At 39.8% G+C, this 19,016-nt stretch overlaps 3 protein-coding genes and 1 long non-coding RNA gene across 7 annotated transcripts; all 4 read right to left on the minus strand.

The window, feature by feature from the left end:
• Nucleotides 1-713: 713 nt before the first annotated feature.
• Nucleotides 714-1,491, minus strand: LOC143212063 (signal peptidase complex subunit 1-like). The gene is made up of 3 exons (XM_076430374.1): nt 1,340-1,491; nt 1,097-1,156; nt 714-1,018 (listed from the first exon to the last, which is right to left on the minus strand). The coding sequence occupies exons 1-3, from the start codon at nt 1,382-1,384 to the stop codon at nt 836-838; spliced, it is 288 nt and encodes a 95-aa protein (XP_076286489.1). The 5' UTR covers nt 1,385-1,491; the 3' UTR covers nt 714-835.
• A 1,257-nt stretch (nt 1,492-2,748) lies between these two features.
• Nucleotides 2,749-3,652, minus strand: LOC143212062 (signal peptidase complex subunit 1-like). Its single transcript, XM_076430373.1, has 3 exons — nt 3,493-3,652; nt 3,272-3,331; nt 2,749-3,199 (listed from the first exon to the last, which is right to left on the minus strand). Exons 1-3 carry the CDS (start codon nt 3,535-3,537, stop codon nt 2,984-2,986), a joined length of 321 nt encoding a protein of 106 aa, XP_076286488.1. The 5' UTR covers nt 3,538-3,652; the 3' UTR covers nt 2,749-2,983.
• A 125-nt stretch (nt 3,653-3,777) lies between these two features.
• Nucleotides 3,778-18,377, minus strand: LOC143212041 (prestin). Of its 4 annotated transcripts, none has more exons than XM_076430327.1 (14): nt 18,240-18,377; nt 15,398-15,511; nt 14,488-14,649; nt 14,223-14,333; nt 12,996-13,168; nt 12,742-12,909; nt 9,922-10,023; nt 8,900-9,033; nt 8,657-8,819; nt 7,965-8,141; nt 6,715-6,987; nt 5,913-6,074; nt 5,477-5,603; nt 3,778-4,760 (listed from the first exon to the last, which is right to left on the minus strand). In XM_076430327.1, the coding sequence occupies exons 2-14, from the start codon at nt 15,492-15,494 to the stop codon at nt 4,585-4,587; spliced, it is 2,025 nt and encodes a 674-aa protein (XP_076286442.1). In that variant the 5' UTR covers nt 15,495-15,511; nt 18,240-18,377; the 3' UTR covers nt 3,778-4,584. The 4 variants fall into 4 exon arrangements, with proteins under 4 accessions (XP_076286442.1, XP_076286440.1, XP_076286439.1 ...); XM_076430325.1 differs by lacking the exon at nt 18,240-18,377 and adding an exon at nt 16,837-17,043; XM_076430324.1 differs by lacking the exon at nt 18,240-18,377 and adding an exon at nt 15,853-16,761.
• Nucleotides 18,328-18,724, minus strand: LOC143212064 (uncharacterized). Its single transcript, XR_013009598.1, has 2 exons — nt 18,602-18,724; nt 18,328-18,505 (listed from the first exon to the last, which is right to left on the minus strand). It is a non-coding gene; the product is annotated as an uncharacterized LOC143212064 (long non-coding RNA).
• Nucleotides 18,725-19,016: the final 292 nt, after the last annotated feature.

Raw genomic sequence — 19,016 nt, forward strand, 5'->3', positions numbered from 1 at the left:
ACGTTGGAACCGATCCAACATGGGTGGCGCACGACGCGACGCATCAAATCATAATCGCCTGCTAATTGTTCGGAATCGACGATCCACTTGGTCTTGGAGAGCGAAACTTCCTCTCATTATACAGACCTTTAGTTACTCGCACTCCACTTTCTACATAACTGTTTACATGAATCTTTATACGACTCCAGCAAAAATAAATTTTTATTCGATAAAATAACTGCTTTAATGCTTTCTTCGAAGCGGAAGGGAAATACTAAGGCCGATATTTTCTACGGTCAAGTCAGCGAGATCGTCTACATCGATCTTCGCGAGCATTGCTTTTCGTAATAGCCATTACTTTCCACCGATAAACAATAATGTTACATGACTGCGCATTAATTACAGTTATATAATGAAATCCACGATATGCAGCTCTCGTCTGTTCCAGACAGCGTGAAGAAACTGGATGTGCGTGTGCTATGATCGAAACCGTGCGATGAAACGGCATAAATTATAGTACATACAATCGTATATAAAGTTCCAATTTATACCTCTTCAAAATAGCACCACGTTCATTATCTTTCTTTTTGAATCTCGCGCCCTGGGATGAGCGCAAATCTGAATTACCGACAGGGTTCTCGTTACAATAATCGTGAAATAAATATATTAAAAATGCTCCTCGCTTAGCTGCTGAATAATTCAATTAACAACGGTGCGAATGATAGCAGCACAGGTACACTCTTAAGTCAATTTTAATTACAAAAGAATAATGAGTCTGCACTTATCATTCAACGTGGTAATATCTCTTATATTAACAGGAATGTATTAAGTACAAGTGTGCGGGGGATCAGATTGGCTACTTCTTTTTCTTTAGTTTATTGGCAGCTGTTGTCTGCGGTTTCTGCCAGTCGAGAGGCTTGCGACGGTACATAGGCCACGGAGGTACAGTGATCAAGGCAGCCATCACAAATCCAGCACCGAGGATGTAAATCGTTTGCGAGAATTGTTGGATAACGTATCCCCATATTAATCCAACCACCTACGTATAAAATGAACCACGTCACAACAATTTTTCATTCATGACGAAGCAGTCGAACGAATTTAATGAGCGTCTTACCCCGAATAGTGTTATGATCACTCTGGATAATTTTTCTGCACGAGCTTGACCCTCATAATCCTAGAAAATGAAAGAATTTTAATAAGAAAAGTATACAGTTCTGTGTAACGTCACCTGGACAAGTCACTTGACTTTAACAGCTGTTCGCACATAACCTATTCGCACAGGAACGAAAACATAGCTTGTTTGTTACTCACGGCATCATTGGTTTATTGTTAATCGAACGTTCGATTACGAACTCACCATATGCGTTGGTATGGACATAAAATATTGCTTCCACGCACTCATTGTAAATAAATAACACGGACGTACCGGCTGCACTAAATACACACGCAGCTGTCGCAGACGAACTTCAGTATGTATAGTTGTAGATCTGGTACAACGTGAAGTTACCAACGTATGAAATAAATCTCACAATCAGTGGCAAATTCGAAGAGTTCCGTGAAAGTTCGGTGAGTAGAATTAATTGTCTCTTCCACGCGCGAATAAAAATATATAATTTAATTCTGGAGTAATAGTGTTACGATTATAGTTAGACTGCGGATCTTTATGCAAAATAAACATGTTCTGCACCGATTGGGGGCACCGGGAGTTAAATAAAATTTTGTCTCATCTCTTAGTCGATTTTTTCCACTGAATACATCATAACGATATTCTTGGATTTTTCTTTAGATTCGGCAGTCTAATTATAATTAATGGCGAGGATCGCTGCCCACAGCGTAGCACGCGACCACGAAACGAGCGGATTCGTTTACACGCTAAGGATTAACATAATCGGTAAACTTGATTACTTTGCGTGTACAACTTCCTCTTTACGTGGACACACACGCGTAGAATGTTGTGCAATTTCTCCTCATTTTTCCAGATGCATTGGTTACGTGTATTGTGCTTTCTAATGCTTCCGAGTGTGAATTTTGCAATTATAAAAGTCTGGCGAATTTAACACGAGAATATACGTTCTGAGCTTGTTGTTTAGAAATTTAATAACAATATCACGTAGGAAGTCGGTATGTTTCTATAATGAAATGCGTGGATATTTCTCGTTCTAATTTTTCCTTTTTATAACTCTTAATTACTCGCGTTTCTTAAGTGTTTATTTAGCATTAAAGTAGTCATCTCATTGCATAAAAATTTATTTATGCGGGATGGTATAAGTTCCACGTAACCACGCAGTTATATGTAGAAAGTGAAGTGCGAGTAACCGAAGGTTAATAAACTTTTATATTTGTGAACGAGGTGATTTTATTTCTCTCGCTCTTTAACGCGTTCAGATTTTAAACGAATAATTAATATGAATTGTTTTCGCCATTAAATTCCATCACGTTCCCCTTCCCCTTCCACTGCAGGAAGAGGTTACAGTCGACATTAACATTATCGTTCGTGCCAAAGATCGTGTCACCGATCGGTTAGATCGAAACTATTAATTAGATACGCTTTGCTTTTTTTGAAATGTTCACAAGATCGCAAAATGTCGTCATCTATTAGAAAACGCGTTTCTAATGGTGTAACGCCTCGCGACACCCATTCATATTTCCTAACACACTGAAATCTGAATCGTAGAGTTAAACTCTGCATAATAATGTTCTAAAATCAACAAAATTACAGCAACGTATCCAACGTTCATCATAAAGGAGCAAAAGACTAGACACATATTTACTTCCAATCATTGGAATGTGTTTAATTCTCAAGATGTGTTCCTCGAACCATTTCATTTCTTTTTCTCCGTCGCTATTATTATACAAATGCAATGAGATACACATAGCAGCTTCCATAGCCACGAGTACATGTTTTAAAATACGAGATTGTTCGAAGAGTGTTTCTCTGTCTCCGAACTAGTGTTCTCATGTAAAAAAACATTTTTAAATACAAAGGTTATTCGGTAACTAGCTATTTCTTTTTCTTTGACTTAGAGAGAGCGTTGGATTCAGTCTTAGGGTTGACGTCGCAGTGCTGACACTGTGGTTTCTGCCATTCCAAGGGTTTACGACGGTACATGGGCCAGGGTGGTATCGTGATCAAAGCTGCCATTAAAAATCCAGCACCGATTATGTAAACCGTTTGCGAGAATTGTTGGATTACGTAGCCCCATATGAGTCCGACCACCTGGAAATGTTTAAATGTAAATTATGTTTATTCTATTTTTCTTGGGCGAGTACTTCAAGTATAGCGACTCACTCCGAACAAAGTTATAATCACTCGGCATAAGTTCTCTGCCCGAGCCTGGCCCTCGAAATCCTGCGAAATGAAATTGTTTACAAATCTAAATAGATTCGATCTATCTATTTATTGCAACACGTAACACCTGTTGTATTGGAGATCATAACCTCGCGAGAAAAGAGGTTAGATACGCATTGAAAAGACATTTGTCTCGTATTTAACATAATTCATGAATTTACCATGTGCATGGGGATCGATTTGAAGTATTGCATCCACGCGCTCATTGTAAATAAATAATGTTAATGTACCGGTCGCATTCAGACAAACTTCACTCCGGACTTGCTACGCACGCAAGTGTTGACGTTGCACGCGCATGTGCGTTGCTCGCGCTCACGCTGGCTCACGCTCACGTGTAGCGCTGTAGCGGGAATTTCGAATCAGTAACATTTTCTTTACAGTTACAGTGATTGAAACGTCTTTATCGTAGAAGGGAAAAGAAAATTTACATTTCTTATATGGCTACGTTTATTTTAATGCTTAAACATTAATTGCGAACGAATCAAATTTAATTTCATCTAAAAAGAATCGCGTAACAGTCGTTATGGAAGTATTTCTACGTTTATGCGAAAAGAATTGGCAACGTTTTACAAGAATCAATATTTACTTTATTACAGTGTATAAACAGTATGCGTGTTAATATAAATTCTATCAAGTATCCACGCGTAAATACTTGTAGATCGTACAATTGTACATTACAACAATTTCTTGTGTGCTCATCGTAGGATAGAAAACGCATTTCTAACGATGGCATAGAACTATATTCGAATTTCGCAGCGACGTTCAATGACACGAGTGACAAACGTCCATGCATGCATGGAATCTGAATCGAGACCGAGCTAGAACACTTTTCTAACGGATAAACTTTCTTAAGTCTTCGGCGTGCGTACACTACACTTAAAAAAAGAATTATTTACATAAATACACGAGAATGTATACACAGCTACCAATTTCGTCTTCGAATATATTCACGTGTCACTTGTTCCTCGAAGGAAGAGATTCTTTGGAAAAACAAGCTTTCTATAATCTAGTGTGCTACAATAAGTTAATAGTCAATTTTCATATCTGAAATGCAACAACGAAGTTCCATTGTGTAATTACATTTAAAATAAATAGATAATACGGTACGATTGTTACCAACTACTCGAGAAAACAGAGAGTAGCGGCATCGAGTACTCGAGACGAATAGTCGGGACGAATCTGCTCCGATTCGGTAGCTTCTCAGCGAAAGGCATGAATGAACGTTCCTCTCCGAAGAGATTAGTATTCCACGATCATAATCTCGCGATAGTGGTGTCCTCGAACACGGACGAGCTCCACGCGGGCACGGTGCACAGCTCGTTTGTGGATCTTGCAAAATTCACTGCATCGGCCACGGTGGGGAACACCGCGAACAAACCGCCTCTGCATTCCGTCAGGTTGCACTTTCTCATCATCTCGTACACAGGTCCTAAGACACGTTGGAACGGACGTTGCGTTGAATGCTAGACGCTTCTTTATCGGTCGGGCCGATCGTTCGTAGCTTCCGCTTCCGATCGATCTTCCCTTATCAATCGTTTATCAGTTATACCGTAGCCGAGACACGAGGATAGATCACCCAGTACATGGACCAGGAATTAGGGATGTAATTGTCCTAGTAGCATTTATGTATTAGTAGCATTTATTGCAAAAGTTCGTGACCTCAATTTTCAGAGACGACATTTTCGAAACAGAATCCAGCAGTTTGTAAAATGTTAGGAAACAATTTTGGGAAATAGTGGTGACTACGACCTGCATAAACAGGCGACATTTCTAACGATTTGCCAACCAAAATTGCAACGAAGGCTCCACAAAATGTTGACTGTAAATGCTACTAGGGTAAGAAGAGTAGGTGAGAAACTAGAAAAGGCACTAGGGGAAAGAAGAGGTCTAGGATGGAATGGGACTTAATTGGTTTGATTTTATTATATCTTTACTATATCTGTACCCCAAGAAGAGTAGGTGATGAACCAAAAAAGGCACTAGGGAAAAGAAGAGGTCTAGATTGGAGTGGGATTTAATTACATTGGTTTGATTTTACTATGTCTTCACTAAATTTGTACTCCAAGAAGAGCAGGTGAGGAACCAGAAAAGGCACTAGGGGAAAGAAGAGGTCTAGAATGAGGGGTGCGAGTTAAGAAGACTCACCGGAACAGCCAGCAACATACACGAACACATCCGCGTCGGAGTACTCGTCGATCAAATTTCCGAGGGTCGTTGCAGCCGCTGGATCCATGTGACTCACCGCGGTGAAATCCAGTATCAGGGTGCGTAACTGTAACGTAATCACGAGGAAATTGACTTTCTTCAATGCTCTGTTACGCAAGCCCGCGGCCAATTTGTTTTCCAAAGGTAGAATATCAATACCGAGGTCGTTAACCTACCATCTCATCGATTCTACTGATTCCACAAACTGGACACACATTCTACCTTTCACGCACTTCGATCGTGTACGTTGATATCGTTCAATTTTATTAGACGCCGTTCATCCCGTTTCGTAACACCATTTCTACCGACATTTGACCTGTGAAAGTGTGTTCTACCAGTTCCGCCAGAGATCGATCGTGAAACCATAATTGCTCACCTTTTTAATTTCCTTGAGTTCGTCGTGCTTGAAACCCACGTCCGGCTCCTTCCGCGGCGTTAAGCCAGCAACTTTGTATACTTTGTCGCGAAAGTGTTGTCTGCAGGCGAAGTTCAGGCTGCCGGAGTAGTGGAAGATCTTAATCCCCGGAAGCTCGACAGCCTGGAACGTTAATTAACGTTAGGAACCTTCTCGGGACTTCTCGGGCCTCAAAATCCACAGTTGAAACCCTTAGCGCTCGAGCGGTGGCTCTGAGGCGCCACTAACAATTATTGTAAAATTATCTAAAATATCGTTTACATTATTAGATATTTGCATGTGGTATTATATCAATTCCGTATCCATTAAATTTCAAAAATCATTGAGAATGGAAATATTCTAGCTAGGAAGAAGTGTTCAATTTTCCAGTTAAAATAGCTCCGAGTGCAAAGGGTTAAACTCATAGTAGAAACAATTTCTAAGATTTTTGTAGTAACATGTACACGAATAAAGCAGAATTCTTCCGGCGTTAAAGCCACAGGTTAACGTCACTGTTTGTCCCTCGAGGATTCCTTCGAGGCTCGAGGGTCATCAGAGCTCGCGTGCGCACTCGGAAAATGTTTTAATAGTTTTCAAGAAGAGAACGTTCGACTAATGGACTCTTCAATAGCTGTCGTTTGTCTTCCAGCTGTATAACTCGCAGGACTTGAATCTTTTTTCGAGTGGACACGCGAGCACGAAGGATAAAGGGTGGCCCTGAAGTGGTCACGTAACGTCAGAGACAAGAGGAAAGCGAAATAAAAAGACTACTGTTACTCCATACGCCTTTATATCTCTTGGTATCCAGATAAAGCTCGGTACCAGGCACTAGAGCGAGCGTGCAGGTGTAAGGATGCACTGCGAACAGGATCAGCTTGCCGATGCAGAGAACTATTCCCACTAATAGTCCATACTCGACGTCCAACAGGATCACTGTAGCGAATGTCACTGCCCAAACAATGCCATCCGACTTCTCCAGCTTCCAGAATCTCTTGAACTCTGTCACTTTCATCAGCATACCCTTCAGAGCCACTACGATTATGCTGGCCAGAACGCACTGTGCAAGAATATCAGGAAAAAACCTTCAGAATACATAATCGCGTTCTACCGTCGAACATTTTATATGCAACAAATTGGTTTTTGCAGTATCTATGTCAGTGTCATGTTGGACATATACTATTATTAATTGAAAACCAATGTCAGTTCGGCGTGATTACGTTTTTGTTTGATGCACGCGTGACTTCTTATGACGTTACGCTACCGAGACGAATCTAATTTCCCAATTGACGATAAAAAGTGAGCGAATATGTATTTTGTTTACAACAAGAACGGAAACTTTTTATCATCACGTTTTAACCTCTTCACCCACACACACAGTGTTGGGTAATAAATAAATTTATTTTAATAAATAATTATTTAAATAAAAATTGAAATAAGTTATTTGTTATTTGGATATTCAAATAAAAAGCAAAAATAATTATTTATTGTATTATTTGAGCAAATCTAAATTAATTATTTAAAATAATAAAGTTAATTGTTATTTACAAATACAATTTCAATTATTATTTGTATTGACAAATAATAAATTGAATTGTATTTTTTATAGGCAGCTAGTCCCTCCGGACGGGCTTGACCACAGGCGGTATACCTGAAAAGGTTGCTATAGCAGACAAAAAACGCGCACGTGTTCATTGCATACACAAAATACAAGAAATAAGAGAAGACCAAAAACTATTTATTTGATTTCCACCTTGTTCGCAAATAAGGAATAATAAATAGATCACTTTTGGAATTATTTAAATTACTTTTATTTAAATAAAAAGTTTAGTTATTATTTGCAATTAAAATCACACGTTTATTTATTATTTAAAATAAAATTTGCCCAACACCGTCTTCGCCTACAATATCGTGTCTGACTCGTCATGAAAATTCTGAACAGAGTCTAATAAATATATCCTTTAAACCGAAATAGAATTCTACTTTGGTTTTGTCAATGTACAACTATTGGAGAATATATAAGCATAAATTGCTTACTCGTGGTAGCGGCTCGAAGAAGGGTCCGATCCACAGCAGCACGCTGACCAAAATGGAGCAGGAGATTAGGCTAGCCAGCTGAGTGTGTCCTCCGACGGTCTGCTGGATCAATGATCTAGACAGCGAAGCGGTGAACGGCATGCAAGAGAAGAACGATCCGACTAGATTACCGACACCCTGAGAATCGAATCGGTATCTCCTTCAACGATCATAGTTTGCATAAGATCTTAATCAGCTATTTGTTAGTCGACATGTTACACGGTGTTTCACCGGGTATCGTTATACGTAGATCATAGATCAACACGGCCAAGGAACCGGCCTTGCCAAACTAGGCCGTCGTCGTTGAATGCAATCGTAGAATTTCTTTAGATCGCATCGATCCTCGCAGCTTGGTCAACAAGTGGAACAGATAGCATTGTTAGAACAGATATTCAAGTTCAACTTCCGAGGAGATGAATCTGGGTCGAGACTTATTCGAGATAAGTATCTTTCAGGGGATTTTTAAACGTTGCATATCGACGTTTTGATCAAGTTTAGGTAGGACGTTGTTCGTTCACAAATTCTTCACACGTAGATTTCGTTGTTTGCAGTGATTCTTGTCTTCGAAAACAATCCTTTATGAATCGTTGCAAATAAAGAAATGTACGCATTGAACATTTATTGACTGTCGTGAAAATTGGTTAGAAATTCACCTGCGCAACTAGTTCCTGGTTGGAGTCCACCTCGTAGCCAAGCTTCTGTGCGAAGATCAACGCCATGGACATGGAAATGGTGTAGGACACCATAGTAATCACGAAACTGTCAATTAGTATGTTTGGTATCAGTGCCAATGGTGGTAACGATGGAACTGGCAAGCTGCAAAAAAAAATTGAAAGAATTTCGCAAGGTTTTAGATGTTTCTTTTAAATTTTCTGCTTCCGTTTATTATTAATTACCCGACTGGTATGTGACCGACAGTCACAACCCCGTACGCCTCTTCGAGATTCGCATACACTGCGAGAACTGTACCGATCACCACTGCTAACATTTCTATAGGGATCGGGAATGGACTCAGTTTGGCAATCTTTGGCTGTGGATAAAATATAAGTTGCGATTAAGCTGAAATTGTAATTTGTTATTACAGTAATTCTTCGATCGGAGTCTTGGGGGGTGTCTCCGATCGGAGTCCAGTGCCTACTCACTCCACTGCCGGCCAACGCTGCTCCGCGCCGTAGAGCGGCGATGATTGATCTCGGCTCGGGTATATCGGTGTGAACACCACACATTGACTCGAGTGAATCGAGTTCTCAAACTTCTTAATTTTAATGATCGGTTTATGGGACTTTTACTAGCTTATTCCTGGCGTTTCTCTGATTAAAATGATACCAAACACGATATAATTTCAACGTTATTTAGTGGTTTAATCGACGGTAAAAGTTTCGAACGCAACGAAGAAGAGCGTATTGGAAAGAAAGAGATGCGAACCGGCGGCGGCTACTGTTCGCGTCTCTTTCTTTCCAATACGCTCTTCTTCGTTGCGTTCGAAATTTTCATCGTCGATTAAACTACTAAATATTGGCCAAATTATATCGTGTTTGGTATCATTTTAATCAGAGAAATGTCACGAATATGTTGGTGAAAGTTCCATAATGATATCATAGAAAATAAGAAAGCTGAGGTCTTGGTGTTTCATTGTGATGACGCACGGGCCTTTAAACTGTGCCGGCGACGGCGACACGCGATCCTATTTCATTCTGTCCTTCTCTATGTTCGGCTCGTCGTTTGAAGTCTCGGCGCGGTAGACGCAGTCATAAAAATATAGCCTCCGTACTCTACCCAAGTCCGTCCAACACCCGGGTGTGGAGACTCCGATCGAAAAATTACTGTATTTGTTGAACTGTGATCTTCTATTTTATTCCATAGTGAAAATTTACTTAAAGTCGTCTTCTTTAATTTCTGATATTACTTTCAGACCAACCTTTAGGAAGTTATTAACGATTAGAATGACGATTGTAACTGTTGAGAGCGTGATGGCGATAACGTTGACGTCATTGATGTGTTGCAGAAGGTCCACGTAAGTCTAAAACAGTCATGAGGAAAAAGCTTATGTCACATTTAACATTTGCGGACGTAATGATTATTTTGCATTCAGGTAGTTATTTTATTTGTTGAAAATTTTTTTGTGTTCCAATCATATGTATAAAGTTTCATGTAAACAGTTACGTAGAATGCGGTGTGCGAGTAACTGAAGGTTAACCACGAAGAAAATTGCTCTCGCCGTTGAATAATCCACGAAAAGACAAAAAAAAAACTCCCGAATTGCTTATCTGGAAATCGTAAAGAACTATTAAGTAACAACCGGCAAACTGTTAATCGCGCAACGCGGTAGAAAGTTCGTCTAGGAATTCTATCCGGTATTTCGATGGTCTGTTACAGCTGCGTAGAAATGGCGACCGATTACGTTCGCCGAAGCGAGCATATTATGTGTCGGAAACGGCAAACGGAATAAATGCTGGCACGGTTATGTATGTCGGTGTTCGAACCAGACATATTTGGCCTGGAAGAAAGTAAAACCGTCGAGCCGGCGGGTTCTTATCAGCTGCTTTTTACCATTTCATTCTTACGCGCGTTCGAACGGTTAACCGGAAGTCGGGTTGGACCCGCTCGTAAATCTGAACGCATAAACACCTGAGTCCCGGAAGACTGATAGTCGAGTACTGTACACACCGGGAATAATGTAATCGATCGATCTATCGCGTGTCGACATCGTTGGCAAAAGGAATTGTTATAAACACATCTCGAAATAATAAATATATCAATGTATTGTGGTCAATGAATGCGAGTGAATGTTCATGGTTTAAAAGTTATTCTGTATATCGAGTTCTATTACCAATTTTGGTAATTATTTAGAAAGGGGCACTCCTCTCCGACTTTTCAAATATGTTATGCAGCTACACATTTTGAACAACTTTTTCCTTTTCACATGTAGGGGTGTCGCTTTTAGTTCTCGAAATATTCGCAAAAAACTATTGCTAATACTGTATTGAATTTTCCGTATTCTTGCACGCTCCGTGGCTCTGGCGCGGCGTCTGTTCAACTTTTTTTGTAACCACGCTGTGTGGAAATGAGAGAGAAAACAGGGTCTCACTCTGGTCGTACATATAAGGGTGGTCCACCTAAATACGACCACCTAAATATCTCCTCCAATTGTGGGGTACAAAAAATATTCTGTGTACTATTTGAATGGAAATAAGTTTCTACTCGTAGAAATAAAGTCGAAAATTTGAATTGGTCTCAACATGGGTCGTAAAGGTTTCGAAATAACGGAAGAAGTACGAAAGATTATTGTTCGGTTGCACAATCAATGCAAATCGCTTAGCGAAATTGCTCGCATTGTGGGTAGACCAAGGTCTACTGTTCAAAGTATTATCGACAGATTTGAATCACGAAAAACAGTTCAAAATAAAAGAAGTCTGGACGTCCGCAAAAGATAAACGAGTATGATCGACGACTAATTATTCGTAAAGTTAAACAAAATCCACGTATAAGTGCCGCACAAATTGCAACAGAGCTTAAAAACAACAATGACATACGTGTCTCGGCTACTATGTACTGTGCGTGATTACTTACGAAGTAGTGAAGAAGTATTTTGCAAATGAAGTTAATCGTAAGAGGCGACTAGAATTTGCTAAACAGCAGGTTAACACTCCAATGCAGTATTGGAAAAAGGTAATTTTCACAGGCGAAAGAGCAAACTCGAAATATTTGGGACCAAAAATCACTTCACAGTATAGTAGAGACAAAAAAGTACTGCGTTCAATAAAAGAAATTTCATATCCACAATAAAACACGGCGCGGGCTCTGTATTAGTCTGGGGTTGCATGATTGCAGCTGGAGAGTGGGATCTTTACATTTCATCGATGGTATCATGGATCACAGAGTCTATATTGACATCCTTCAAAATCACCTCCATTCTAGTGCAAATAAAATGGGACTTAACAACGATTTTATATTCACCCATGACAATGATTCAAAACATTTTGCATATGTATTATACATATAATACTAGGCAATGCATTTTATATAACGCACCAAAATACTTGAAGACGCCACAACAATCACCAGACATTAATCCCATCGAATATCTATGGGATTACTTGGAGAAAAAGATTCGTAATCACAATATTACATCTAAAGAAAGTTTAAAAGCTGCTTTACTAGAAGAGTGGAATAAAATAGAGCCTGCTACAACATTCAACTTAATACATTCCATGCCAAGAAGGCTCGAAGCTATTGCAAAATCAAAAGGCAATCGCACAAAATATTAAACCCGTAAATATTTAGTACATTTTCATAGTTTTTTCGTTTGTTATTTGACTGTACGAATACTTTCTACGCGCCTGTTTCTGCACATTTATCTGTTTTTGTCGGTGCTTTTGTAATGCTGAAGAAAAATAAAATTTTGTTTGCGCAAAATTTATTCTACAAACATCTAAGAATATTTATTAATCAGTTTTTGCTTTTATTATTGGCATGAATATACACAATTTTACAATCAATTTGTCGCTGTACGAATACTTTCCACACCGACGTAAGCGCTAAGCGTTTTCTCCTCGGTCAATTTTCCACGCGGAGTTCCACGTGATATGATAATTAGGACTCGATAATTTTATCTTACATAGAAACAATTATGTACGAAGTCCAGCTTTATCGAAATCGCTTAAGAACGAAATGTTCTTAAGTTACTACAATGTGTTGAACTTCATCGTTAGGAATGCAACCGAGACATCCGACTCACCATGATTAATTTGAAGGGTCCCTTTCGATTAGGCAGGCCCTTTAATCCCAGCAGATCTTTCACCTGCGACGTGAAAACGTGAATGGCCGCCGCAGTGGTAAATCCGCTGACGAGACTGTCTGAGAGTAGGGTTGCGATGATACCCAACCGCAACACGTACATCCCCAACTACAGGATCGAAAAATATTCAGATAAATCGTTCCTCTAGCCTGCGGATTCGGTCAAGAACGAACACGTAGAGGAGAAATAATTACCTGAATCATGGCTACGGTGAACGTGACCGCGGTCGCAACTTCCACCGGTGAATATTGATTGCTGCCCGAGGACAACGGCTCGTTTTCTTGGACTGGATAGAGAGACGAGCGATCCTGCGAGCTGTAAGTCGTGACCACTTTTCCGGTCATCATGCAGATCAGCGCGAACGTGCCTTCACACCGAACAAATAATTGCAATTCACCAGAATCGTCGGTCGAGACGAGAAATGTTTCAACACAACACGGACGTTCGTTCGGGTTTGCAAATTCCTATATTTTCACACATGTTCACGAATTCTACAATCTGATAATACATTTCAAGATCCGCAGCTTACAGGATTTGATCCGATTGGACCATTCGATTTGAACTTGTTTGAGAAGTTAGAGCAATTAGTTTGCTGCATGATGCGGAAAGAAATTTTTGCAGAAATTGCGATTGGTCGGAATTGTAGAGAAAATACTGAGTGTTGTGTTTGACAATTTTCTTATGTGGGCCTACGTTGAAAATTTAAACAATACGTTTTGAAAGTTTGAGGGATGTAAGAATCCTTAGATTTATTGCAGTTGGAGGCCGAGAATTGTGAAAAACTGAAATTTTGACCATCTTTAAAGTTTTTTTGGTGACATTTTCAGAATATGCGTTCTCTAAATTTTCCAAATGTTCTCAGAAATCTTGTTCGCGTTGTGTAGCAAAACCAATTGTTCTACTTACAATCTGAAAACATGAACGCGTCACATAAAGTTCCATGTAAACAGTTATGTGGAAAATGGAGTGCGAGTAACTGAAGGTTAAAAACAGTTACTAGTGGGTGTCGCTGTATCTCAAGGCTAATACGGCCTGTAATTGTTAGTGAAATGATTTCCAGAGCACGGTGTTTGGTCGACAAACTCGCGCGCAAACTAGTAATCTCGCCGCGGTCGTCCGTAATCAGCACACGCGTCCGCAAATATTTGATAGGAAGCGGTTCGGAGACGTGATTTATAAAAGAGGAAGAAGGGCAATCGGAAGCGACGCGTGATTACGATGCGTGATCGAGACGCATTAAACATCAATTTATTGATGCCGTGACGTTAGAAAGTAAAGTATAAAACGAAAGTCGGCGACGTTGTACGCTAGATGGGAATGAATAGTCTCCGGAAGACTTCTCTTCTGTGTGTGACGTTTCCAGGCTTCCGTCTTGCGTAATGCGATAGCGATTAGGCGAGTGAATCATTTTGATTACTTACCCATGGAATTGTGTCTAGATGTGCCGAGGAAGAAGTATACTAGCACGGGGAAGAACGCCATGTAGATGCCGATTATTGGCGGCACGTTGCCCAGAATTGCGTACGCCATTCCTTAAAAAAAGAACGGGACCATTTTTGCTAATTAATCCTCAGTCATGTGCCATGTAAATTGATCGAATGGATTAAAACAGCTGATGGAGATTAACGTGAAACTCGCGAATACTTTTGATTGATGTGTAATTAGCTTCGTTATTAGCGAAAGTACCTTGGGGAATATGCATCACCGCGACTGTAATTCCAGCAATTACGTCGCCCAGTATGTCCTTTTTCCAATCGTACTTCGATAACCAGCCGATTAAAGGTATCGAGTTCTTCAGAGCCGCCATTGGCTGGATCTTCTTGCATTTTGAGGAGAGCGTCTGGAAAACTACAACATTGATTGCTGTTACCTTTTTCCTTCTTCTATTGGACTATAATTCTGAAAGTGGTCCAAGTGAAAATTTAAAAAAATGAGTTTATCAGTTATTTCGCATCACATTATTTTGAACTAAATTATATGGAAACAAGTCAGTGAAGTATTCAGTGAAACAAGGAATAATATCACTTGGACCACTTTCAAAATTATGGGCACGTATTCCACAATTTAAAAAATCCTCGTTGTGAAAAGATCTACAATCACACTGAGCCTGTTTCAATGAAATTTTATAGATCCTCCAAGATCTTTCAATAAACATCTCGAACGAATTGCGTTGAACTCTCTTCAGACATCACGGAGACTCCCGCGTGGCCACTTACAATTAGTTATCCGCCCAACATCACGAGTTCAAGGCTAGACAATTGTCTTTCGCTTTCTACAAACGTCCAGATGTCTTTCACGAGGTTTCTCATTAGGGTCAATCAAGCTAGACGCTGCAGATCCGTAATTGCTGTGTAAAAACCCGTAATATCTAATTGGGTGACCCATATCGTACAGTGTTTCACAGCAGGATCATAAACGGCACGAATGTTTTCGATCCATTGTCCACAAGACGTCTTTTGTTTAGTCTAGATAAGCGACGCTCCATCTCGGCGCGAACGATACAGACCAGCTGATCGAAAATAAGTCGGCGACGCGACAGACTTCTGTGCTCGTAAACGATTCCGCAACACATGCGCATACATATTGCGGTACTTACGCGTTTCTTTCGGCTTCACGTATTTGCACAAATGATTTAGCTCGTCCTGCTGATACACCGGTCGCCTAACCGTTAATTCCGGCGGGGCCGCCGACATGTCGTCGCTCAGATAGTCTGCGAACAGTGGTTTTTACGGTCAGGGCTTGTTAGGCAATTTTTTTTCAATTTTTAAAGCACTTTAAACCCTTCTGGGTTTATTTCGCTTCGCAAGAATAACTGCAAAGACTTCAACGCTTGGTTTCGCTTTGAGTGTGTCTACATGATAAACAATTGCTGACGATCAGCTAAAAGATTAATCCTAATGCAAAAAAATTATTCGACAGCTGGAACCGATATAGCAGTTTCCAGCGAGCAGAATGAAACATGAATTGCGACAGGAAAGAGCTTGATTCGATCTCCAGGACATTTATAAATAAAAATTCACTATCGTGTGACACTGTCGATGGCAACATTACCGATCAACATCTCGTTCCCGTCGTCCATCGTGCTTTTTCACAGTACACAACGTTAATACTCCCGCATAATGACCACACCGTCGAAAATTCAGACGGCTACTGACCGTCCTTAGCGGTCTGCATAGCATTAATCGCCAGCAGACAAATGACTGTGATTCACGGCATTGATAATAATACCACGTGATATCGTTGTGATATAACGAAGAAAAAAACAACACTTTGAATATAGAGCTCGCTCGGGAGACAACAACTGTTCACACATTTTAATGACTTAATCTTCACGTATCTATTGATGTTAAAATAGATCAAAATGATTATTGAGAAACACTTGACCAGACTTCACAAAGTTCAACTGAATATGCGAATGTGAGAGAAATTATTATATCATGAAGCAACTTGATGGAATTTCTTGGTACACGACCACACACCATCGCAAACTTGTACAGTTTCCATGTTTTCCAGGTTTTAATGCATTCACTTTCTCTATGGCACGTGATTATCTCTATCGAAGCGTTACACGTAAGGATCGAATTAAGGAAAACATCTCGCGTTCGCGGAAAATTTATTTAGTCTTTGCGCACTTTGCGCACTTAAACTGTTGCAACAAAAATGTGGAATACAGTTTTTGCAAAGATCACATCGTTCGATTGAAGCTCAATAAATCGACTAGAAGGAATCATAGATCAAGTTTCACGCCTTCGTTGTGAACGGGGTTTTCTGAAGGAATAAATTTTCTTGCAAAGATCACGTCATTCGTTCAAAGCTCAATAAATCGACTAAAGAGGAAGCTTCAGTCTTTAATTTAGTGTTCGAATACTTTTTTCCGCACCGTGTTTCATGCGGTAGTCTTTTTAAAGAATTCTTTGTTACATAAAGTATGTTACAGTCTGTTGTTGAAAGTTTTGTTGTACAGAATTGTCGAAAACTTATCGATGATGTATGACAATCGATCGCGTTAATCTGGAAGAGAGATCGAAGAGCAACCTGTCATGATGGCGACGATGGTAGCCGTTGATCGGCCGTCACGTTGATCTCGGACGTGGCGTTCGATGATCCAGCGGATCCAGTCGATCGAATCGGATCGAAAACTCGCGAGGAGTGATAACGCTCGCGGCGTCTATCGCGAACTAACGAATCGAACATAATCAAAGTGAACGAACCCTGCGCCGCGCAGCATCTCGCCATTGAGATTTAGTCACGTGTCGAGCGATCAATATGCCGAGGCAGTCAACACGGGAAAAACCAAGGAGAAAGAGACTGGCTTTAAGGCGCATCATGCGCCTCTGCTGTCTTTCTATGTCTGTGTCTGTGTCTATGTCGATGATAATAGGATCGCGACCAACCGTGGCGATTATGATCGTTCATAGAGCCTGATGTAATAGTGTCAACCGAACGAAGGTTGGCGCAACGGCCGCGTAACTAATTGCTCCTTGGGAAAGCGAAATTGATATGCGGCCTGCGACTCGCCTGTCAATCATGTCCGAGAGTATTGAACTGTCTTTGTTTCTTTTCTCGAAGATACGGGCTTATTAACCCTATGTAGTCAACCAAAATGTGTAGATTATTTCAAACCTTTCTGTATTTCACATGTTTGCACACATTCTCATTATAACACTACAAATTAACCCTTTGCCCTACGATTTATTTTACAGTTTCAGTGATTAGAACTTTTATTGTAGTTCGTAATTTCCTAAAAAAGAAGAAAGTTTGTATCTATTGTATGCCTACATGTTCTCCAATAACTATACATTTCATCTCGGTTTAAAGGAGATTAATAACACACCTATTTATTAGATTCTGTTCAGAATCTTCATCACTCTTGCGGGTCTGACTCGATATTGTAGGGCAAGGGGTTAATGCATATATTAGCGAGTAGAGAATGGACATTCAGAGGAATTTTGTAATATTTTTTTAGAGGAACATTAACAAATTGTTGAAAGAAATACAGTAAATGGGTACCCGGTTGAATACACAAAGATTAAAGGATTTTTTGCGACCTTTTTTGTTGGATCTTCAAGATGGAATTTGCACTTGAAGACTGTCGCGGTTTCGGAGATTTTTAAAAAACGATTTCGCCGCGAAAAATTCGAAAAAGATTCACAGTCCCGCGTGCCATTACGTAGAAAGTTCGCGAATTTTTTCGTAATTTTTTGTCAAACAGAACAGAAGATCATTAGTTAATAACTACCCTTGTGATAGGGATATCGATTTGAAAGTTGCCACAGAGTTGGTTGGATTTTACGAAAGAAATGCTACTTTTGTGTTACATAATAGTGGGAGCATAATGCACAAAAGTCTTAAAATTGTCGAATAAAGGATCTAAAAGATCTAAACGCGCTCTACAAAGCAGATAGATCTTATCACAGATAGAGCAGCAAGAAACTCACTTTGATTAATCCTGGATTGTCTCGGTTATCACATTCGGTGGTTCTGACCGTTTTCTCGCAGCTTAGAGCGATTAAGAGCGTCAGGGTGTTATTCAACGACGATCGTTAAGATCACTATGATCTCGCTAGATCTAGACAGACAGAGAGGTGTCGAATAGATTTCACTTTCGATCACGAGGCACCGGGGAAACGGAGCATTGCGAAGGCGGTCCCATTTGCTACTGTTGCGTTTCACGGCGAGGACACATTCCCCCGATCGAATTAATCTATCGTGTCAACGAAAGACATATATATTGTTGGAATTTCGTAAATGCGATTATAGTGTTCTAGGTATCGCTCGATAATTTATGGGCGGCACGAACCTTATCTGCTGCTTCTGATCCAATACCGGCGTCGAGATTTTCGGCCCGAAATTCATCGCGTTGCTCAATTGTTCTGTACAGGTTTTGTACTCGAAAGTCATCCTTTTTTAAATCAATTTCGCCCATTTTAAATACATATGTACTTTTATTCTTAAAATTTTGTCATCACAAATTTATCATAATCACAACGACTTTGTTACATTATAAGCAACATTACAACAATTTTGAATTTTTTAAATCTTTTATCGTTTCATATTTCGCCCAACCAATTTCTTCATAAATGCATAAAGATCCGCAGTTTAGTAATTACTTTTAAATAGGTATTTGATATATGATACATCCTTCCTGTAAATGAAATTTTGAATTTCTTAACAATCAATCTACATTTGATTTGATTTTTTTACAACTTACTTAA

This window comes from Lasioglossum baleicum, chromosome 9 (genome assembly GCF_051020765.1).
Source record: "Lasioglossum baleicum chromosome 9, iyLasBale1, whole genome shotgun sequence".
Classification (NCBI taxonomy): Eukaryota; Metazoa; Arthropoda; class Insecta; order Hymenoptera; family Halictidae; genus Lasioglossum; species Lasioglossum baleicum.